Raw genomic sequence first — 20563 nt, 5'->3', positions numbered from 1 at the left:
GCTGGACCATGCCTAGAGCATTTTGTGGGGATGGAGAGGATAGGTAATGGCAAAGATGGGTGTCTTTCCCATACTGTTCTGCCCTATGGATTGCCCACAGGTGTGGTATGACAAGATCCAGCTCCAGAGTCGTGCTTGAGCTTGGGTGTCAACACATGAGCTCCTGTTCTCCGGGCCAGCAGGCCCCTAGAGCTGGCAGAACATGGGCATCACAACACAAAAACCCCATTAATCCATTAGAGAGCATCCAAAGGAGGGCTTTGAAGATGGTGAAGGGTCTGGAGGAGAAGCCACATGAGGAGGGACTGAGGGCACTTGGTCTGTTCAGCCTGGAGAAGAGGAGGCTGAGGGGAGGCTCATTGTGGTCTTCAACTTCCTTCTTCTCTTTGCTCTGGTGACCACTGACAGGAGTTGAGGAAACAGATGGAGCTGAGCAAGGAGAGGTTTAGGTTGGATATCAGGAAAAGATGGTAGTTGGGCACTGAACAGACTCCCCAGGGCAGTGGCCACAGCACCAAACCTGACAGAGCCCAAGCAGCACTGAAACAAAGCTCTCAAGCACACAGTGTGACTCTTGGGATGTCCTAAAAGGTCAGGAGTTGGCCTTGGTGGTCCTGATGTGTCCCTTCAAACTTAGCATACCCTATGATTCTATGATCTAGAGTTGTTTGAGACTCCTGCAATCACCCAGATTCTGTGCTGTCCTTTTGAAGAGAAGAGCTTTGCCAGGTCAGAGGAGGTTTAGGCTCCAGTTGTGTGATTTGGGCAAGTGTTTAACTTCTATGCCATAAAATGAAATTAAAATTGCATCCTTCCACCCAATCCTGGGGTGATTGAGGGTCCTTTTTCCAGGCTGGAAATGCTTAGAGCAGCAGATCTGTAATCAACACAGAATTCCATGGATAACAGCAGTAGTGTGCTGTCATCTAACATGGCTCAAAATCAGTGAGTTCTGTGCATGCTGTTCTTACATGTGCTTTAAAAAAACCCCAGATGATATGCCAGTGACTGATGAAATATTCAGTTACATTTCTGAATCCATGTGGTATTCTTTGCCTTCACTCCCATGACTTACATTGTTCACCTGGTTTATCATGTGCACCATTATAACTAATTGTGCATTCATGGCTCTGACTGAGTCACCCAAGTCTTCATCATCTTCATGGAACACATATGTTGAGTAAGTATCTGTGGGTATGTATGTTTTTAATTTATGTAGTTGTATTGAGTTATTGAGACATGACACTTTCACTCGAGATAAGTTGTGGGAGATTTAAAAAGAAAGTTGCTTGTCTTAAGGTGGTTTTTAAATTTAGATTTTATTTGAGGAGGTAGTTTTGTCTTTAAACTAAATATATACAATAATTTTGGTGTTACAGGAGAGAGTAAGTGTAGATTGAGTTCCACTGTTGAGCTGGCTTCATGTCTGTTGTGCTGCTCCAGTTTTCCCACTTTCTGAAGTTACTCAGTAATTATTTGCTCTCTATCAAGATGTATTTCCTGTTGTTAGTGATGCTGATTGAGCACATGGGAGTTGCTGTCTTTCAAAATTCTGGCTAATTATATTGAAATGCTGAGTTTTCCTCTAATAAAATGCTCTGTCAGAAGCACTTGGCCTGCAGAGTGCTGTTAGAATGTAAAGCTTTTATCTTCAGGGCTGCCAACACCTGCAATGTTAAATCACAATAAATCCATGCTTTGTAGTCTGTCTTGAAATATATAATGGCATGGATTTTTTGGTTTTGTTTGGTTTTTTTTAGAGACTATTTCAGCTGTCACTTTTTAACTTTGGCAAAAATGCTAAAATATGAATACTGATAATTCTGACACCTAACGCAAAGGAGATGCTTCCTCAATACTTAGTATTAAAAACAGATTTAAAATTATTTTTACTATATCATGTTAAATGACACTGAAACAGCTTGGAGTGGCAAACTCATGCAAGCAGGAGCAAGACTCTGCATGGTATTAAAATACACATCTCCAGAAGATGTTGAGTTGCTTCCCTACCTATGAGAGAGTTAAAGGTTGGATCAGAGTTGTATCTGCTGTTGGCATCAACTACCATTCAAATGCATCTCAAGAATAATTTCAGAATACTTCTTTCCAAATAAAAAGGGAAGCACTACATCCATATAATTCCTTAGTGCATTTGCTGACTACCAGATGAAAGCCTTTTGAATTCTGTAGGGATATCACTGCCTTCTTGAAATTATAAGTGCACTCAGTTAAGTCCAGAAGTGCTTTTACTGATAATTTTCCATTAATAAGAATAATTGCCATCTTAAATTGAAAACCCTCTACTCTTGTATTCCTCTAAGTGTTTTAAATACTCTGCAAAGAAATGGTTGCTGTGTGCCCAAAGGAAATAACACAGCCCATCACACGTTCACTTGGCTGCTTGAAACTGGAGGAAGATACAAATTTGTTTTTTTATTTTACCTAGTAACCTGGAGTTTGGTGTTTCTGCAATTATGGGGACTCACATGAAAGAATTTGGAAAAAAATTGTCCAATGCCAAAAAGTGTGTCATGGATTGCATGTCCATGTTGCATACACTGTCTCCAGCTCCATGTGAGCCAGATATTGATGGAATACACAGAAATCCAACAGAAATCTGATAGATCTCTCCAGCATTGTCTCAGCTGGCTGGCCCAGACATTAAATAATCTGACTGTGCCCCTTCCATTGAGTGCTAACCCTGCTCTTTCCCTTTGGCTCTCTTCTCCTCTCTTTAGATTTACTTTCACTGGCATTTACACTTTTGAATCATTGATAAAAATACTGGCAACAGGATTCTGCCTAAATGAGTTCACTTTCCTTCGGGATCCCTGGAACTGGTTGGATTTCACCGTCATCGTCATGGCGTAAGTGGGACAAATAAAATATGGATCACCTGCCTCAGCTCTCTGTGCTGGAAGTTCTCTGTGCTGTGGTTTGAAAACCAACCCATGGCTCCTACTTGCACCTGAAACTGTCTGGAACATTGGCTTTTCCCCTTGTTTAGCACTCACTGTGTTACAATAATGTGCAGAGCAATGCCCAGTGGTGGGTATGTGTGGATGGGTGTGATTAGACTGGTGAAATGTAAGAGCTGGGCATAAATAGAGACCTGCTGACCACATGAATTAAAGGATAATTGTGCAGTTAGGGTGATGGGTTATAGATACCACGATAGTGGATTTCATTACAGTTTCATCTCCAAAAATCATAGGTAAAGCCTAATTTTCTGGTAATTAGCAAGTTTCTATATATTGGTTAAATGCAGCTACAGAAAGGAGATCTAACCAGTTCAGCCAGTATTTGTAAATTACTAATTTTGAGTGGTACCTTTGTATCTTAAATGAATGATGTTTGAAGATGTCCACACAAAAGCAGCTGTGCACAAGCCAGGAGCCACCTCAGAGAGAAACTCAAATAATGAAAAAATGCATTTCTATTTTAAAAGTCTTCAGACAAATCCTTGATATGTAGTCTTTTTAATACTTAAAATACACCTGGAAAGATGGACATCCAAGAATGACCACTTTAAATAACTGCCCTTTTAACTCTGTTCAACCCCTTGGTGTTTCACATCTGGTCTTCACAGGTACGTGGGAGCATTTAGTGACTTGGGGAGTGTGTCAGTCCTCAGGACTTTCAGGGTTCTCAGAGCTTTAAAAACCATTTCAGTAGTCCCAGGTAAGAAATCTTACTTGCTGAGTATTTTCTCTTACTTACAGCTCATTATTTGCTTCACTCAAAATGTTGGCTTTTGCCTTTTTTTTCCTCTTTTTCTTTCACAAGTTGCAGCCACAGCTGAATTTGTGCACACAAGAAATGTTTCAGTTCATCTATCCCAGTCAGAATGAATCAAGTGTTAGAAAGAATATTGAATATAGTTTTTTTTTTCATTATGCTTTTAAAGATGCTGTTCACAGTTTATAATGTCAGTTTTACAGAATGTTCTTTTAGCTGATGTGTATGTTATGATTCCACAGAAATAATTCTGGATATTGAATGGACTTTACCACTAATGATCTTACATCATCAATGCATGCCAGGAGAGGTTCAGATTGGATTTTATCTTCACCAGTGTTGGAAGTATCATTTGGATTATGCATATTACTTTTCATAGATAAAGAAAACTAAGCTATCTCTGGTTTGTCATTTTGCATTAATATTTTTCAGGGATTAAAGGAACATCCAAAAATTGTAGGATCAACAAAAGGAGGAAAAAGATTAGTCACTCTCATCCTAAATAAACTTATATTGCAAATATATTTGCCACATATTATCCTATAATTCTTATACTTTGGCTTTTATACATTGCTTTAACTCTAAACAAGTATGATATTTGAATCTCAGTTCTTCATCCTGCTTTTCCTCTTTACATTGTCTTTTTAGGGCTCAAGATCATTGTAGGGGCACTTATCCAGTCTGTCAAGAAACTTGCTAATGTGATGATCCTGACTGTTTTCTGCCTGAGTGTTTTTGCCCTCATAGGCCTCCAGCTTTTTAAGGGCAATCTCAGGCAAAAGTGTATCAGGAACACTACAGAGTTTTGTAATAAAACATGGGAAAGTTATGAAAAGTTTGCTAATGATTCAGGTAATTTTTTCTCCTTAATTCTTCTTTAGATGATGCTATAGACACCTCTGCATACATGTATAACCACTGCTGTGAATTATGTTGATGTTTTCATTGATATTTTGATGAGTAATTACCTGATAATGGCCTTCTGACTGCCAGAGCAGCTCGCAGGCATCCAGGAATGCACTCCTTCCCTTCATTATAAGAAAAAGCACTCCCAAATTTTCCAGTAACATCCAGATCTGTTTCCCCAAATGATATGACACTAACTGAAACATGCATTAGCTCATTCTCTGTTGTAATTCCCCAAAGCTCACCTTTTTTACTACAGGCTGAAGAGCCCATGCATCTTCATTTTCCTGCTCAGTGAGAACTGCTGCTCTGCTTAAAACAGAGCAATTTGTTGAAAAGTTAAATTACTTACTTCTTGGCATCAAATAAATCTTATTTTATGTCTTATATAAGATATATACAACACACATGTTTCATGTTTGCACCTTGGCTGATGCTGATGATGGAACCATGGAGCAGAGATCTGAAAATGCATCAAAGCATTCTCAGAGGAACAACTGTAAGATGATGCAATTCAGAATAGCAAAGCAAAGCCTTGTATTAAAGGAGAAGCTTTAATATATATGAAAAAACAGATTCAAAACAATCAATGTCTGTGCCAGAAACATGAAGAAAGCTTTATCACTGAAGAATATCTCTCCCAGTGAGTTCAGACATAGCAGCAGTTGTGCAGGAAGAGAAGAATTTTCACAGGGGACTCTCAAAATACATGAAAAGTCACTCAGAATTGCTGTTTGTCCACACACTGTGTGGGAGATTTGTTCAGGCAGGATTTCTTCAATAACTTCAAAGTCCAGGGAAAGAAAGTATAGTAAATATTTTTGAGGAAAACCTTTTTTTGCCTTGTTCCTACCAAAAGACCACACATAAGAAGGAAGTACAGAATGCTGTAAAAATCATAATTGAAAGCAAACATGAAAAGGAACCAATCAGTGACTAGAACACTGTAACAGATACCATGGATGTGAACAAAGTTGGGCTAAAAATGCTGATTTTCTGTGCTGAAGAACAAGAAGTAAAAGGAACTATATTTTAGTATATGCAGAACATTGAAGTTGTATAGAGGCAATAGTGTGGAGAAAACAGAGCTCAAGAAATTTAAAATCTGTATTGCTTCACAACCTTTGTGTTGTTCAAATCCTACACCAAAAAGGAATAGGAGAACCCAGACAGTCATAATGTAGATGACTTTCTTATAGGATTTAGGATATATACCCTATAAGCCCAGTTTTCTATAAAACTATTTTTATATATTTTAATGGACTGCTTTCATCCTGATTTTATGGGAAGTTGCCATCTCCCACATGGATAACTATATGTTATTATGATTCTCTGAAGTTCAATCACTGAATCTTCTTAAATAAAACTTTTTTTTTATTTCTGATTGCAAGAGTGGAGCTGAGCAAAATTTCAGTGGGAAGTAGCCCAGATAGGGATTCATTCCTTTATGGGGTATTTGCAAAGCTGATCTCAAAGGTTCCTGGTGCTTCTGAATCATGATGACTTATCTGATAAGTACAGGAGATGTTTGAGAAGCACCAGGGAGAAGTGAGACCTCCTTTACATCTGGGATAATAAATCCACATCTTAATGGAGATAATTAGCTATTAGCTAAAGCTTTTACTTTGAATCTGCTGATAACAGAGTAACTAATGCTAAGAGAAACAGGGGAAGAGTTCAAAAAGGGCACAGCTCCAGCATCCTAATGGATAAATCTGCATTTCTCACTAAGGGGGGTTAGGATCTGCTGTTTGGATCAGCAGTGGGGGATATTCACACAACCAAATACTCTCTCTTCCCCCTCAGAACCAGACTTTATTTTTTATTGCTCATTGGAAACAGAACTGGTCTATTCTAATCCTAGAAATGTTTGCACACATACTTGGGCCAGGACTCTGCCAGGTTGTGCCAACATTTACCAAATATTGGATTGGTTTAACATTTAGATTAGACATTAAGGAGAAATTCTTTATTCAGAGAGTGGTGAGGCCCTGGCATAGGGTGCCCAGAGAAGCTGTGGCTGCCCCTGGATCCCTGGGAGTGTCCCAGGTCAGGCTGGACATTGGGGTTTGAGCAGCCTGGGTAGTGGGAGGTGTCCCTGCCCATGGCAGGGGTGGAATGAGATGAGTTTTACAGTCCCTTCCAACCCAAACTACTCTGGGATTCAGTGACTGTGTTTGAGCCTATGTCTTCCAATTCCTCATTTCCTTTATACAGATGTATCCAAAGTGATAATATCTTTAAAAAGTCTGCATTAAAGGATTGCCTTCAGTCTGAACCTTGTGCACACACACATATGCATGTTTATAAATGAGGCCAGGGCATCCTGCAATCTGTGCAGTTAATGTGAGCATGGGAAACCTGTGCACTCACTCTTACAGGTCACTGGTTACTCATCACTACTCATATTAAATTATAGAGGACTCAGGCTAGAAAGTGCTCTGGGTTTAATTTTTTTCCCTTTCTTTTTTAAATAGATGACTTTGCTAGGAAAAATGGTACTGTGGATATTTTGCTGTGTGGTCCTGGTGCTGGGTGAGTGCACTTAAGATTATTTCTTCCTTGGAAGTTTTCTCTGCCTCAGTGCTCCTATATTTGCTCAGTCATGTGAGACAAAAGCAGAAATTACAATCTTTCCTTGAATGCAGAAACAGGAACAAAATACAGCAAAAAATCAGATAATTTAAGTCTTGTAGGGAATGAAGTATGAACTTGCATTTGGCTTATTCAGGTCTAATTAGTCTTTTAGATTTCCCTGAAGTGTTGTCTTCCTCTTTCCCATGGATGTATGAGCACTGAAAACATGAAAGATCTGGGATATAGCACAGGACAGACACTCCTCTCTGTGAAGGCTCATGAGTATTAAACTGAAAAAACAAAACACAAATTTTGGAGGGCAGGTTTGGACAAGGAGGGAGATATGACTGCTTTGCAGTGAGGGGAAGGGGATGAGGATTGGTGATGAGAGGGCTGTCCTGGGTTGGTGGTTATTCCCTCCTGTCTTCTTCCTTTGTTTCTGGATTGTGGCTGCTGCTTTTTCCATCTCTCCTTTCAGCCAACACTACCTGGAGTAGAAAATTGTTTTGCTCTCTAATGAACTGCAGAGCTGAAACATAATCAGAACTCTTACAAAAAGCTGAAGTTTCCCTTGAAACCTGCACATTTATAAGAGTTCCACTTTTTGTTATTCTAGGGACTGTCCTCCTGGCTATAAATGCTGTAAGATTGGGCCAAATCCCGATTATGGTTTCACCAGTTTTGATACATTTGGCTGGGCTTTTCTCTCCTTATTCCGCCTGATGACCCAGGACTGCTGGGAGCGTCTGTACCAACAGGTACCAGCTTTGTGCTTGGCTCAGAACTGATCTTCATTAGTTGAAGCAGAAAATGTGTAGAGAGGACAAGAAACCTCAAGCAAAAGCAATAGCTGCAAGCTGTCGAGCCCACATCTTCCCTTCTGCCTGTGATTTCTAGAAAAGGGATGCTGAAATTCTTCCCAGTCCTTCCACCCTGCTCTTGGAAAAAAGTCCTAAAAGGACTTTTCAAAAATGTCCCTTCAAAAATGTAAAAATTCCTCCTCGATTGTCTTCGTGGGATGAGCAATCAATGATTCATATATGAGGATATTGGAGGAGGGAGGAAGACGGGGAAGAAATTTCTAATTCCATTTAAGCTTCCTGAAGCATTGTGTTTAGGAAGCTCAGAGCTTTAAAAGAATTTCAGGGACACATTGAAAGCCTACTTGGTATTTTTTGTGGTAATGTTTATCTCTGGGGTGTGTTGCTTGCAGACCCTCAGAGCTTCGGGGAAGGTGTATGTAGTCTTCTTCATGATGGTCATCTTTCTGGGCTCATTTTATCTAGTCAACTTGATTCTGGCTGTAGTAACAATGGCCTACGAGGACCAGAACAAGGCCACCATTGCTGAAACTGAGGCAAGGGAAAGGAAATTTCGGGAAGCTATGGAATTACTGCAGAAGGAGCAAGAGGTATGTAAATTATTCACTTGCAAGTGTTTGTCTTGTTGTTCCATTTTTGGTCAAGTAGCATGGTTTAGGTTGAAAGAGACCTTAAAGATAATTTCATTCCAAGCCCCTGCCATGGCCAGGAACACCTTCCACTAGACCAGGTTGCTCAAAGCCCCATCCAGACACAAGAAAAAAATCACTCCCTGTGTACAGCTGTAATATAAAAACTACTCATGGAAATAGTGATAACTTATTGAAATTAGTGATTCGTGGAGCTGCAGAACAACTCCTTGTTCAGATGTGTGTGTTTCCTGTGAAACAATGAGTTTTATTTTGGTTAAAAAGCATTAGAGGTGATGTTATTTTGAGAAAAGCAGCATTTTTAAATCTGGAAAACATAAAATTCCATCAACCAGTCCAAAATAAAATATAGTTGTTTTTTAATTCTTTTTTATTCTGTTTTGTAATTTGGGCTGCTGAGTAAAGAAATATAGAGTAATTCTGCTGCATTAACATCTGAGCCAAAACCTATTGTAGTTGAATGAAAAGTCTCTTGATAACTTAAACATCATAGAAGCTTCTGGAACAAGATGTTCCTGTTTTTAAAATATCACCCTAAATACAGCATGGGAATGAAAATCATCCAAACTGTGAATATAGTCCCCCATGAAAAGGAAGACTTTTATTACAGTTTGAACATTTATTTTGGGGAAAGATTATTTTCTACTGCATTATTTTCAAACTGAGCATTTTTATTGCAAGCAAATTTACCATATGGAGGAGTAGGAGCTATAATGTGATTATTTTGCCTCTGGCAGGCCCAGTACATGTGATCCTATAACACACTGCAAATAGCAAATTGTTCAGTGCTCCATATGTTGGAGAAACTCTCCTCTTTCTTTTAGCATTATCACATATTTGAAGATTTTTAACGAGTTTTGTGAAACACAAATTGTTATCAGGAAATGATAATATAGATCACAGAAGTGTTTTCTTTCTGCTTTTATTCAAAGCACCCAGCAAAAATATCATCCACGTTTTTTGTTTTTTTTTAAATTTCAGTCATTGGGTATTAAAGGGATTGATATCCTGTCCGTTGGCTCCTTTGAAGCCCCTTCTCTGTCACCCAAAGAAATCAAAGAAAGGAGCAATAGGAAAAAGAAAAATAAGTCATTGGGGAGAGAAGATAATGAAGAAGAAGAAGAAGAACTCTCCAAGTCACAGCTCCCAGACAGTCAACGAAAACTGGTAATCTATTATCTGAATCTGAGATCCTTACAGCTTTTCTAACTTTAATTTAAAATTAATGGCTTGAAATTGTAAACAAAAATCCCATTACAGACATAGCTCACTCTTAAGTCTTTAAAACAAAGAAATTTTGGAATAAAGAAGACTTGGTTGCAAAAATGAATTTGAAAAGGAGGCATTATAAATGAAGGGTGAAAGCAAAGTTAATAGTTAAATAAATTTTCTATAACAATAAGAAATAACAAGAAGTGGATGACTATCAGAGCTTAGCTTTTATACCGTCATTCTCTGTGAAAAATTTCATACTAAAAATTTAAGTATAAAGCTTATCTCAAAAATAGCTAGCACACCTCATAAAGTTTTATTATCTGCTGTTGAGAATCTAAAGAAAATCCGTCCCGAAAAATCTAAATCAAGGAGTTTTAGTCCAAACTAAGGAGCTTTTGACGTGCGGTGCTTGGTAATGAGCGCTACCAAGCTCTAATAATTTACATCTTCCCCAGATTTTCTCTGTGATGTTGTGGTGTTCTCTCTGTTTTGCTTTTCCTGGGCTCCCAGTCTCTGCTGGGCCTGGCACACCGCCCCAACGCCAAGCGCCGGCTGAGCCACGGGAGCGTCTTCACCTTCCAGATCCCCTCCGCGGAGCTGGATCCCGGCGCCGAGGACACTGGGGGGCACAAACCCCGGTGCCAGTCGCTGTCGGGAGCACAGACGGGGAGACGGGCCAGCCTGCAGAGCCAGCGGGGGCACAGCTCCCACCCCGCCACCCCCAGCTGCGCGCGGAGCGGCAAGGGCGGCAGCGCGGACGAGCACCTGGGGGTGGGTTTGGGGCTGGGGGCAGCGAGCAGCAGGGTGCACAGCCAAGATCCCGTGTCCTCTGAAGGAGCAGTGCTTCCACCAGTCATGGAAGACTTGGGAAAGGGGGGCCTGGTAAGGGAAAATATCATGTTTTACGTATATGCTTTATATTGTGGTTTATCGATCCGTGGTAGGGTTGGGTTTTTTGTTGTTTGAAGAGTTTCACCTTAATGGCAAACAACTCAAGCATGCTGATGTGGGAATTTTTCAATTGTCTGTAGAAAAAGGTTTTCATTTGTCTGATACTTCCTGAAAACTGGATTTCGGCCTTCCTGTTGTAAACCTTATGTTTCTGCTATTCATTAATTGTACTAACATAGTTTGAAAGGTTCCTAGTGCTGAAATTGCGAATCACCCAAGAGTCTTAAATGCTGCCCAGGGGTGTAATTTTGAATAATACCTGTGATTTATTTGTAGTTGCTGTTGATAGCCCCTTTAGCATCATGCAGCAGCTTTGCCTGTCAGTTCCCCAATTTCCCCTATTTATCCTTCACCTCTCTCCTATTCCATTAGTCTCTTGAATAATTCCTAGGCCTATTTCCCCTCATTTCCAAGGCTGTGCTTGCTCCACGTTACATGCTTACAGAATCCATTCACTGCAGCCCCATCAAAAAGTAGGACCTTCAATCTTACCATCTATTACATCTTGTAAAAATGTACATTTTTTTGGCTGCATGTGATTGTTCCTATTAACTCTCACAGTTACCCATCATCACATCCTGGCTCATTTCACTCCTGTGGTATCTCCCTAATCGTGTTTACTTCTCTGAGCAGCCAGCTGTGCACGATGAGAGCAGCATGATGCATTTACCTCCTCATCTGTCAGCGGAGTACTTTAATGAGGCTCTTCAGAGACAAAGGGCAGCAAGTGTAGTCAGCATAATTACCAGTGTCTTGGAGGGTAAGTGGTTCCTCCTTAAGTTTATTTCAACCCTTTAAGTAATGCTACCATGAAAGAACAAAGCATATTTCTTAAAGGTTAGCAGAGATTTCTAGGTGTGTAGTTAGGAATTTCATTGTTAATTTGGACTTCTTTTAGAAAAAAAAAAGTGTTTCACAGTGTCTATGTACTGGAGCACATCCTTTGCCTACTGTAAAAGCTTGTTTTGTAGGACAGAGAGTGAAGGGGCTTGGGGTGAGAGTGGGTGGAAGATATTTCTGATCATCTCACCTGCAGGACTGGAACAGTTTTCTCCTCCTGATCTTCTGATTTCTGCTGTGTCAGTGGCTGAATTCAGAGGGTTCACAGGCAGGCAGAATTCAACAATTAATAAGATTATGCAAGCTAAATTAGTTGTGGCAACTCTTGGATATTGAATATTTAACTTCACAATTTTATTCCTTTAAATTACCTTCCCATGTGAATTTTTGGTGGGAGTTAATCAGTGACAATTATTCTGATGATTGATAGTTTTGTTGGAGATCTTGTTGAAAAATTTCAGTCCAAGTTATTCAGGATAATGAACATTTGTTTGCTTTTGGCCCTTTTGAGGAATCCTACCACCAGTTCTTGGACCACAGGTATGGGATTGAACAGAAGGGAGCCTGTGGCAGGAAGGTCCCTTTCCTTAATTTTTTAGGGTTTTTTTTCAGGAAAATCACAGTTGCAACACATCCAGTTGAACTTTGCCTTGCAGTGCAGTTCATCAAAAATCTGGCTTTTGTTGCACAGTTTCAGCTGTGAACTGGGGTGGAACAGGACTTGTAGCTCTAGTGGAAGACAAGAGCTAGATCTGCAGTGAGGATTGAATCAAAGTGATCACTCTGGAATAAGTGGTGTAGGGTGCAGGTGTAGGTGTTGAGCTTGGGAGAAAAAGAAATGAAAATTAAACAGGGGGAAGAAATAAGGATGGGTCCAATTAAGAAAAGGATATGAGTCAGATCCAGCTCATTTATTCCTGAAAAGCTTCCAGCTCCCTGAAAACCAGATGAGTAATTCCTACTGTGCTTGTTTTTAAAGCTAGTTCCAGTTGGCCAATGAATTTGCACAGGACTTACTTAAGATGAATCAAAATTGTTTTGAAGGGCTCATTAATATTAATGGTGAAGAAAGAAAAGCTGCAAGATTTAGATTTGATTAAGAAGATGAAAATGACAAAGACAAAATGGCTTCTGTCCCAAGTTCTACTGGTGGAAAATGGAGATGAGTTGGACTTGCATTAGCTGGGAAATGGTGGGTGTGACCTTTCCCATAGAAGAGGCCAAATGCCAAATTTCAGGCAATTTGGATTTGCCAGTCAGAATTCCTGTGTCTACCATTGATTCTTTAATTTGTCTTGGGAGCCAAGAGAGACAAAAAGTTGTTGTGTGTGACAGAGCCATTGTCCCGTGTGAGGACAAGGTGGGAAATTCTGTGGCTGCTGTATTGTCCTACAAGAGCATGAGAAGCTGTGGTGAGGCCTCTGCATCACAAATATCTGCACTGTCAGATAGTTGTAGTACCAGTCTGAAACAATTAAAACCCTTTCCAAAGGCTTTTGAAGGAGGTGCTCACAAAAGAATTTAGAATCCAATTTTCTCTGAATTTTTATTTTCACATTTATCAGCTGATGTGAGAGCTACACGAATGGTAAAATGTGCAGGGAAACTCTGTGAGAGATGAGATTTCCTTTTTCTTCTCTGGTCTTTTCAATACTTGAAGTTGTTATTTCACCATCTTGCTCAGTGATAACTAATGATAGAAGGATTTTCTTCTTCATTTAGAACACGAAGGAGCTCAGCAGAAATGCCCACCACGCCTGAAGAACTTTGCTTTAAAGTATCTAATTTGGGACTGTTGCCCAGTTTGGTTGAGAATCAAGGAAAAAGTGGCTGCTTTTATAAAGGATCCTTTTTTTGATCTCACCATCACGGTTTGCATTGTGATGAACACCTTGTTCATGGCGCTGGAGCACAATAATATGTCACCTACTTTTAAATTCATGCTCAAAATAGGCAACTTGGTAAGCAAGTTCTGTTATGTGGCTTTTTATAGGATTAATTAATTGGTTGATGTCTGTTTTCACTTGAAATGTAAAAAATAACAGTAAAAATTAAAAATTAGCAAACCCTGCATTTATAAACTTTGTTTCTGATATAGACAATTCCCAGATTTTTATACACTTTGGCATGCTTCTGAGAAGACAGAAAAAAATCCTCCCATTTTAATTTAAAGTGCATTAGGACTTTGTAAACATGGATTTTATTAATCTGTCCATGAATGTTATTTGAGGGAACATGACCTAGAGATAAGACAAATTCATGGCTACTTTCAGGCTGATGCTACTGTTTCTTTGTCACAGGTTTTTACGGGAATCTTCATTGCAGAAATGATCTTAAAAATCATCGCTCTAGATCCCTATTACTATTTTCAGCAGCCCTGGAATATTTTTGACAGTGTCATTGTCACACTGAGTTTAATTGAACTGAGTTTCCCCAAACACAAAAGCAAGAAGGAAAGGAGAAAAGGAGGAACCCTGTCAGTTTTACGATCCTTCAGACTGGTAATGCTTCACGCATGCTCAGTTGTATGAAACTTTATCTTGTGAATTTTATAGAGAATACTTCTGCAGTTAGGAGGCAAGAAATTATGTTTTTTTACCCCAATTATCTTTATTTCTTTGGCTTGGCTTTAAGAAACACACTCAAACTCCTTGTGATGTCAGACAGAGTTTAAGAAGTAAATTTCTTTTGAATTCACTGGGAAATATTCAAAGGAAAAAATATTCTGGAGGGGACATGTTATAAAACTGATGCAAATAATTTAAAACTAGCACAGGAAACTAGGAAGAAAGTGTCAGAGTACAAACATAAATAAACAATATTTAAAGAGAAGTGAGATTATGTTAAGGTATCCACTTCATATGCTGGGGACTGATTTAAATTGCTTTATCAAAATATAGACTCTTTTCATAGTGCTACAGCAGCAGTCCCTGAACTTTTGGTCCTTTGTTTTACATGTAAATTAGGCACCATTATCTACACCAAGAGCATTTAATGGACACCTGCCTGTGTGGGCCAAGCATTTATCAGAGTCTCAAGTTAGTTTGATCCTTTACGAGGTGATTAGTTTATGTTTGCTGCATTGCCCAGACAAAAGAAATAAAAATATCTATAAATACTTTTAAAAAGTATTAATGTGCGAAAAATGTTGCATTGCTGGAATAGTTGAGAATAGCAGTAAATTGGTTATTTTAGGATTTGCATGGTGCAAAGATGAGTTATCTCTACTGATGTCTAACACTATGTTTTATGTTGCTACACAGCTGAGGGTCTTCAAACTGGCAAAGTCCTGGCCAACTTTAAACACTCTAATTAAAATAATTTGTAACTCCCTGGGAGCACTGAGTAATCTGACCCTCGTCCTGGCTATCATCATTTTCATTTTTGCTATAGTAGGGGTGCAACTTTTTGGGAGAAATTATGCGCTCAACTGCACTAAAATAGCCAAAGACTGCAAGCCACGCTGGCACATGAAGGACTTTTTCCATTCATTCCTCGTCATTTTCCGAATTCTGTGTGGAGAGTGGATTGAGACCATGTGGGACTGCATGGTGGTTGCTGAGCCATCACTGTGTCTTGTTGTCTTTCTGCTGGTCATGGTGATTGGAAATTTAGTGGTAAGTTCTGCAATGTGTTTTTCTCTTCATCCTGCCTGTGGTGGACTCCAGTTAATGGCTGTTCTGACAACAAAAGGTAGTTTCCCTAAAAACAGGTGGAAAAGTTGCCTATGTGTGTCATAGTCTGCAAAATCCTCTTTTTCCTTTCACCTTTGAGCCATTGTCTGTATTTTCCCATTTTGTGAGCTTTGCACACAGCATCACTTGACCTTTTCATGTGGCAATGTGAAATACCTCTGCAGTAAATGCATGACAGGCAGCTATGTTTCTTCACATCTTGGGATTTGGATGTAAATAATCAGTGAGGCTTATGGCTTACCTGCTTGAATTAATTAGACCAAGTGCTTAAGTCTTCTTTAAATAAATTTTATTTATTTTTAAGATGTCATGCAAGTACTGAATTCTTTATCATGGCAGAACCTACAGTGCTACCACAGAAGTCACAATTATTTTTAGGCATCTCAAAGTACATTTATATCCAAGAGCTATGCTGGGACATAAGGGACAGCCTGCCTTCCTTGGTCCTGTACTGTCTTTTCTTGATGCCCAAATCATAAATATTTTATTTTAGTGTCTTTGTTCCTCATGTCCTTCATTCATATGCCATACGTCTCTTAATTGTAAAACAAATCCAAACATATTTAACTCTAGGCAGATCTTTATGGGAAATTTCTGCTCTGTGGCTGATTCCTAAATATGTATTTAATGTCCTGCCTGTTCCACACCCAAGGATTTATGTCAGTGATGAAATTCTGTGAGTGAGACCTATATCACATAATGTTAACTGTCAAGCAATGAAGTGTTTAACCCACCCTTTTTGTTCAGGCTCTCTCATGGTCCAAGGAAGCAGAGAGAGGTATCTGGAACTGAGATTTATTCCAGCCTAGAGTCAATAACTAAGAAAGATGGAATGAATTGTTCTCTGGAGAGCTGATATTCTCCACTGCCTGTGGTCCCTAGATGGCTCAGGGTGTTATCTGCCCAGTTCTGCCATGATAAAAGTTAAGATACATGAATCCCATTAGAAACCAAAATACTAGTGAAAAAATTAAATTCTCACATTCCCTTAAAAGCAAGCAAACAAAAAACAAATGCAAGTTTAAACATTCCTTTATTTGAAGGAGAAAAAAAAGTGAAATTCGAGTTTAGCTTGGTTTTGATTTTTGTGATAATATGGCAGATTTGAGGAAATTTCTGGGCCTGAATCTGATCTCACAAAATTTTGCAAGTAACTCCACAGAGGCCCAATTTAATTCCAATTTGAAGAATGAAGAGACAATTATTAAACTGACAGGATGTGAGTCTATGTTCGTACTTTAACCTTTGAAAAGTTGCTTTTGCCAAATAAAGCATTTGGCACACAGATCTGTTTTCTCTTGTCATTTAAATTACATTTTTTGAGAAGAGAGGAATGAGAACATTGAAATTTCTGATAGAGCTGGTTTTATCAACCACAATGTGATCAGTAGCTGCCATTTCCTTATCACTTTGTTTTGCTTTGCTCAGGAGAGACTGAACTTAGGTAGCACCTTTGTTCTTCAAAGCTAGAATTCAGATTTTCGAGTGTTAATCTCCAGACTTAAATTTTGTTTGGTTTTTTTTTTTTGTTATTTCGATGTCTTTCAGGTTCTCAACCTTTTCATTGCGCTGCTGCTGAGTTCTTTTAGTGCTGACAGTCTCCAGACAACAGAGGATGACGGGGAGATGAACAATCTCCGGATCGCCTTCGCTCGGATCCGCGCGGGGTTCCGCTTGGCCAAGAGCGCCACGTGGGACGCCTGCTGCAGGCAGCTCAGGCAGATAAAGAAAGTGCACAGGAAGAAAATCAAACTGACTGCACAGAACTCATTTGGGGTCAAGCCTGGAGAGACAGAAAGTTATAAAGAGAATTGGAATAATGAAAGGATTGAGAAAAACAGGGACAAATGCCCAGGTCTTGAAGATTTTGTTAGGCACCCCAACGTATTTGTTTGTGTCCCTATTGCTGAGGCAGAGAATACAAGTGAGGGTTTTGAAGATGATGAGAAACTGAGCACATTTACTGACACAGAATGCAGCAAACAGGTAATAGATTTCTTTATTTGTGTTAGAACAGTGGAATTGTGGAGAGAGATGAAGGGAGGGAGAGATGATGGTCTCCAGCAGAACAGGGTGGGATATGTTGATCCATTTCCAGAGCGTTACAAAGTTCTGAACTAGAACCAAAAGTAAAAATATTCATAACAAAGGGAAATCATCACCTGGAGCCTTTTAAAATCAAGATTCTTTCATGGTTTTATAAGAAAATTTTTGCAGGAATTCTAGCTGGCATGCTGTGGTGCACACAGGTAATTGCAGCAGTCCTTGGTGAACTTGGATTTTTTAAAGTAAATATTTATGAATAATGTCAGCTGTTTCAGTATTATTCACACAAAACATCAAAAATTCATGTTTTGCATACAGAACATCAACATGGACTCAGAATATGAATTTATAACTCTGATACTTATTTGTATTTTTCCTTGCTGTGTGTAGTATGTAGTAATTATTAGAAGTGGATGGGAATAAGTATGGAGTGACTCCACTAAGGACATATTTTTGATACTACATCATATATTTATCCGATTTCTTTGTGCTCTATAAATTTTTCAGTTCTGTTTCAATCACAATTGTAATTCTGGTTCCACAGTTTCCCATCTTAAATTTCCCTCTTAATTCCTATGTAAGAAATCTCTTTTAAGTTTCAAATAGATCATGAAAATACCTTCATTTGCTGCATGTCTGGAGAGGAAAAGCTCTATCTTTGGGTAAAATCAGTGACTCTAAATGTTCCTTTCTTATAACTCTTGTCTGGACATTCCCACTTTGATATTAAATTTATAGCATATTGGTTTTTCCCCTCTGACTTGTACACTCCCTTAAAGGGTAAAAGAAAGCGCCTCTAATACACAGATTAATTTCAGGATGAAAATCACCTAAGGCAAAGGGGAGACAGAGCAAAAAACTCAGGCAGCTCGAGTAAAGGATCAGGATTTTCCTCTGAAGAATTCAGTATTCTTTATCTAGAAAAGGACAGGAAGAGTGAACTCTCATCACCAGAAGACAAAGAGGTAACAATTGTTTTTTTTAAGTTCTGTTGACTTTCCAATACTGGTCAAACACAGGAATATTCCTGTTCAGGGACTTGCCAGAGAGAAGTTTAGTGCCAGAAGCAGCTCTGAACTTGCAGTACCTGGTCTGGCAGGACAAAAGCCAGTACTGGAGCTGGAATTCAGTCAGCAAAATCAAAGGAATTCTAGATATTTATTTAAAAAAAATGTAATTATAGGAAAGAGAGCATGTAGAAATGGGAAAGCTAGGATGTAATTTTAGTAGTAATTCTGAATAATTTGTAAAATAATCTCTGATGCTTTCCATTTCTTAAATTCTGACTCCACAAAAAGAGGAGGATTAAAAAAAGAATTAAGGAGAGATAAGCTTCCATTTGGGAAATTCCATCAAGTCTGCCTGTGTCCTAAATATCTTGGATTCAAGAAATAATAATAATAATAATACTTGAAATGAGTTTCTCTCTGTGATATTAAAGATCATTGTTACCAGTTTAGAGTTTTTTTAAATAATTTTGAATGTAGAATACATTCAAGTAAGTAAAAAACAACATTATGGAAACATGAAAGAACAAAAGCATAAAGTAATTGCTAACAAACTGCTGACTCACAGCACGCTGTCTTTGGTTTAATGGGATGGCAAAAAGCTTTGCAACTGAAGAATACAGGGCATGATTCCAATTTCTAATTCCTAAATCCTGTCATGGGTGCTCAGTTCCTGGCATGATAACGGATATTTATCTGGGTCTCCTGTGTGAATTCATCTTTCCATGATTTCATAGTTTTAACCCAAGTAATTTCTCCTGTTTTGAGACCTACATTCACTACTATGAGTTTAAAAGCTCTTCAATTTCCCAGCTGATTAGGCAGTTACATCTAGTTCATGTAGACAGATATTGTAATTATAGAGCTTTGGCCTCTCTTTGAATGCACATATTGGTACTTCTAAGCTTATATCTTTTAAAATCAAGAAGTTTATTCCATTACCAACAATAATTATAATATTAGTACATAACAAAGCTTCAATTTTGAGTTTGATTTGTTAATGGATTAATTTATTGATTTGGACCTGAATTAGAAAGAATCAATAACTGATATTACTGTGCTTGGTAGTTGGACATTATCAGCTCTTCTGCAGTCAGCACAGTGGATCTGACAAATCCTGAAGATGTTTTAAAACAGATTCCAGAATTTTCTGAAGACTTCAAGTCTCCAGAACAATGTTTTCCAGAAGGTAAGATTCTCATGGTTTCACTACTGGGAAGTAAGAAGAGTGAAAACTCAACTTGTTTCTTTAGTGAAGTTGAGCCAATAGGGTCAGATTATTTTCAGTTAATTTTAGTTATCTGAAAAAAAGCTAAATAGTTGTCCCTATCTAGTCAGCACAGAGACTGAGACACCTGAAAAATAAACCCCTTTCCCCTAAAAGCTCATTGCTTCCAAGTAAGACATGGGCAATGGTATAGATCCCATTCTGAAAAATAGGATTGTGAGGTGAGATGAATTTCACTCAACAGCAACCAAGTCACTCTGGGGGTTTAACAGAAGAGAAGTGTGTGTGGGATCAGGTCTCACTTGGCAATGGTCACTTGACACATCAGATTTATCAGTTCTTTGCAGCAGTAAAAGTATTCCTTGTATAGCATCTCATGAACATCTCAAAGGAGTAAAATAAGCAAAAGAAGCTGCTAAAATGAATTGAGTTTCTATAGGATGATGATTAGAGAATCACAGAATGACTTGGGTTGGAAAGGACATTAAATATCATCCAATAATCTGAGGATTCTTTTCAAAACACCAGACAATATCTAGCTTTGCAAGTTGTTCTAGGATATGTTCAGCACTTTTATGCTTTCTTCCTACCCTAATAAGTAACAATGCTGGCTTTCATAATATCAATCCTGACAAACTTGGTGGCTATAGCTGGGGTTACATCATCTCATCTCTGCTTTCCAAAGAGTGTGCAGAAACTGAGAAGGGCTTTTGAAACATCATGACTCTTCCCATGGCCCTGAAGTTTTGTGTGCCCCAACAGCAGGTCAGTGACAGCCTGTCCAGTGTCTCAGAAATATCTTGAAATAATGGAGAGTTGTCCAAAGGTGCCCTACCTGTGTATATAAATAGGAGCTACAAAGCAAATTAAACTAGACGTATCCCAATTT

At 38.7% G+C, this 20563-nt stretch overlaps 1 protein-coding gene across 1 annotated transcript in view; it reads left to right on the top strand.

Annotated features, from left to right (window-relative positions):
* LOC130250058 (sodium channel protein type 5 subunit alpha-like) overlaps nucleotides 1-20563 on the top strand; it is a 32469-nt gene that overhangs the window by 2274 nt on the left and 9632 nt on the right. The window contains exons 3-17 of the mRNA XM_056485378.1: nucleotides 1076-1180; nucleotides 2739-2867; nucleotides 3590-3681; nucleotides 4387-4590; nucleotides 7122-7179; nucleotides 7838-7979; nucleotides 8435-8632; nucleotides 9674-9859; nucleotides 10418-10789; nucleotides 11492-11618; nucleotides 13421-13659; nucleotides 13999-14199; nucleotides 14962-15315; nucleotides 16942-17379; nucleotides 19515-19635. Of these exons, the coding sequence (XP_056341353.1) occupies nucleotides 1076-1180; nucleotides 2739-2867; nucleotides 3590-3681; nucleotides 4387-4590; nucleotides 7122-7179; nucleotides 7838-7979; nucleotides 8435-8632; nucleotides 9674-9859; nucleotides 10418-10789; nucleotides 11492-11618; nucleotides 13421-13659; nucleotides 13999-14199; nucleotides 14962-15315; nucleotides 16942-17379; nucleotides 19515-19635 (2966 nt within the window). The remainder of the gene's footprint in view (nucleotides 1-1075; nucleotides 1181-2738; nucleotides 2868-3589; nucleotides 3682-4386; nucleotides 4591-7121; nucleotides 7180-7837; nucleotides 7980-8434; nucleotides 8633-9673; nucleotides 9860-10417; nucleotides 10790-11491; nucleotides 11619-13420; nucleotides 13660-13998; nucleotides 14200-14961; nucleotides 15316-16941; nucleotides 17380-19514; nucleotides 19636-20563) is intronic.

Source organism: Oenanthe melanoleuca, chromosome 2, assembly GCF_029582105.1.
Source record: "Oenanthe melanoleuca isolate GR-GAL-2019-014 chromosome 2, OMel1.0, whole genome shotgun sequence".
Taxonomy (NCBI): domain Eukaryota; kingdom Metazoa; phylum Chordata; class Aves; order Passeriformes; family Muscicapidae; genus Oenanthe; species Oenanthe melanoleuca.
This window is presented reverse-complemented; position numbering and strand designations above follow the sequence as displayed.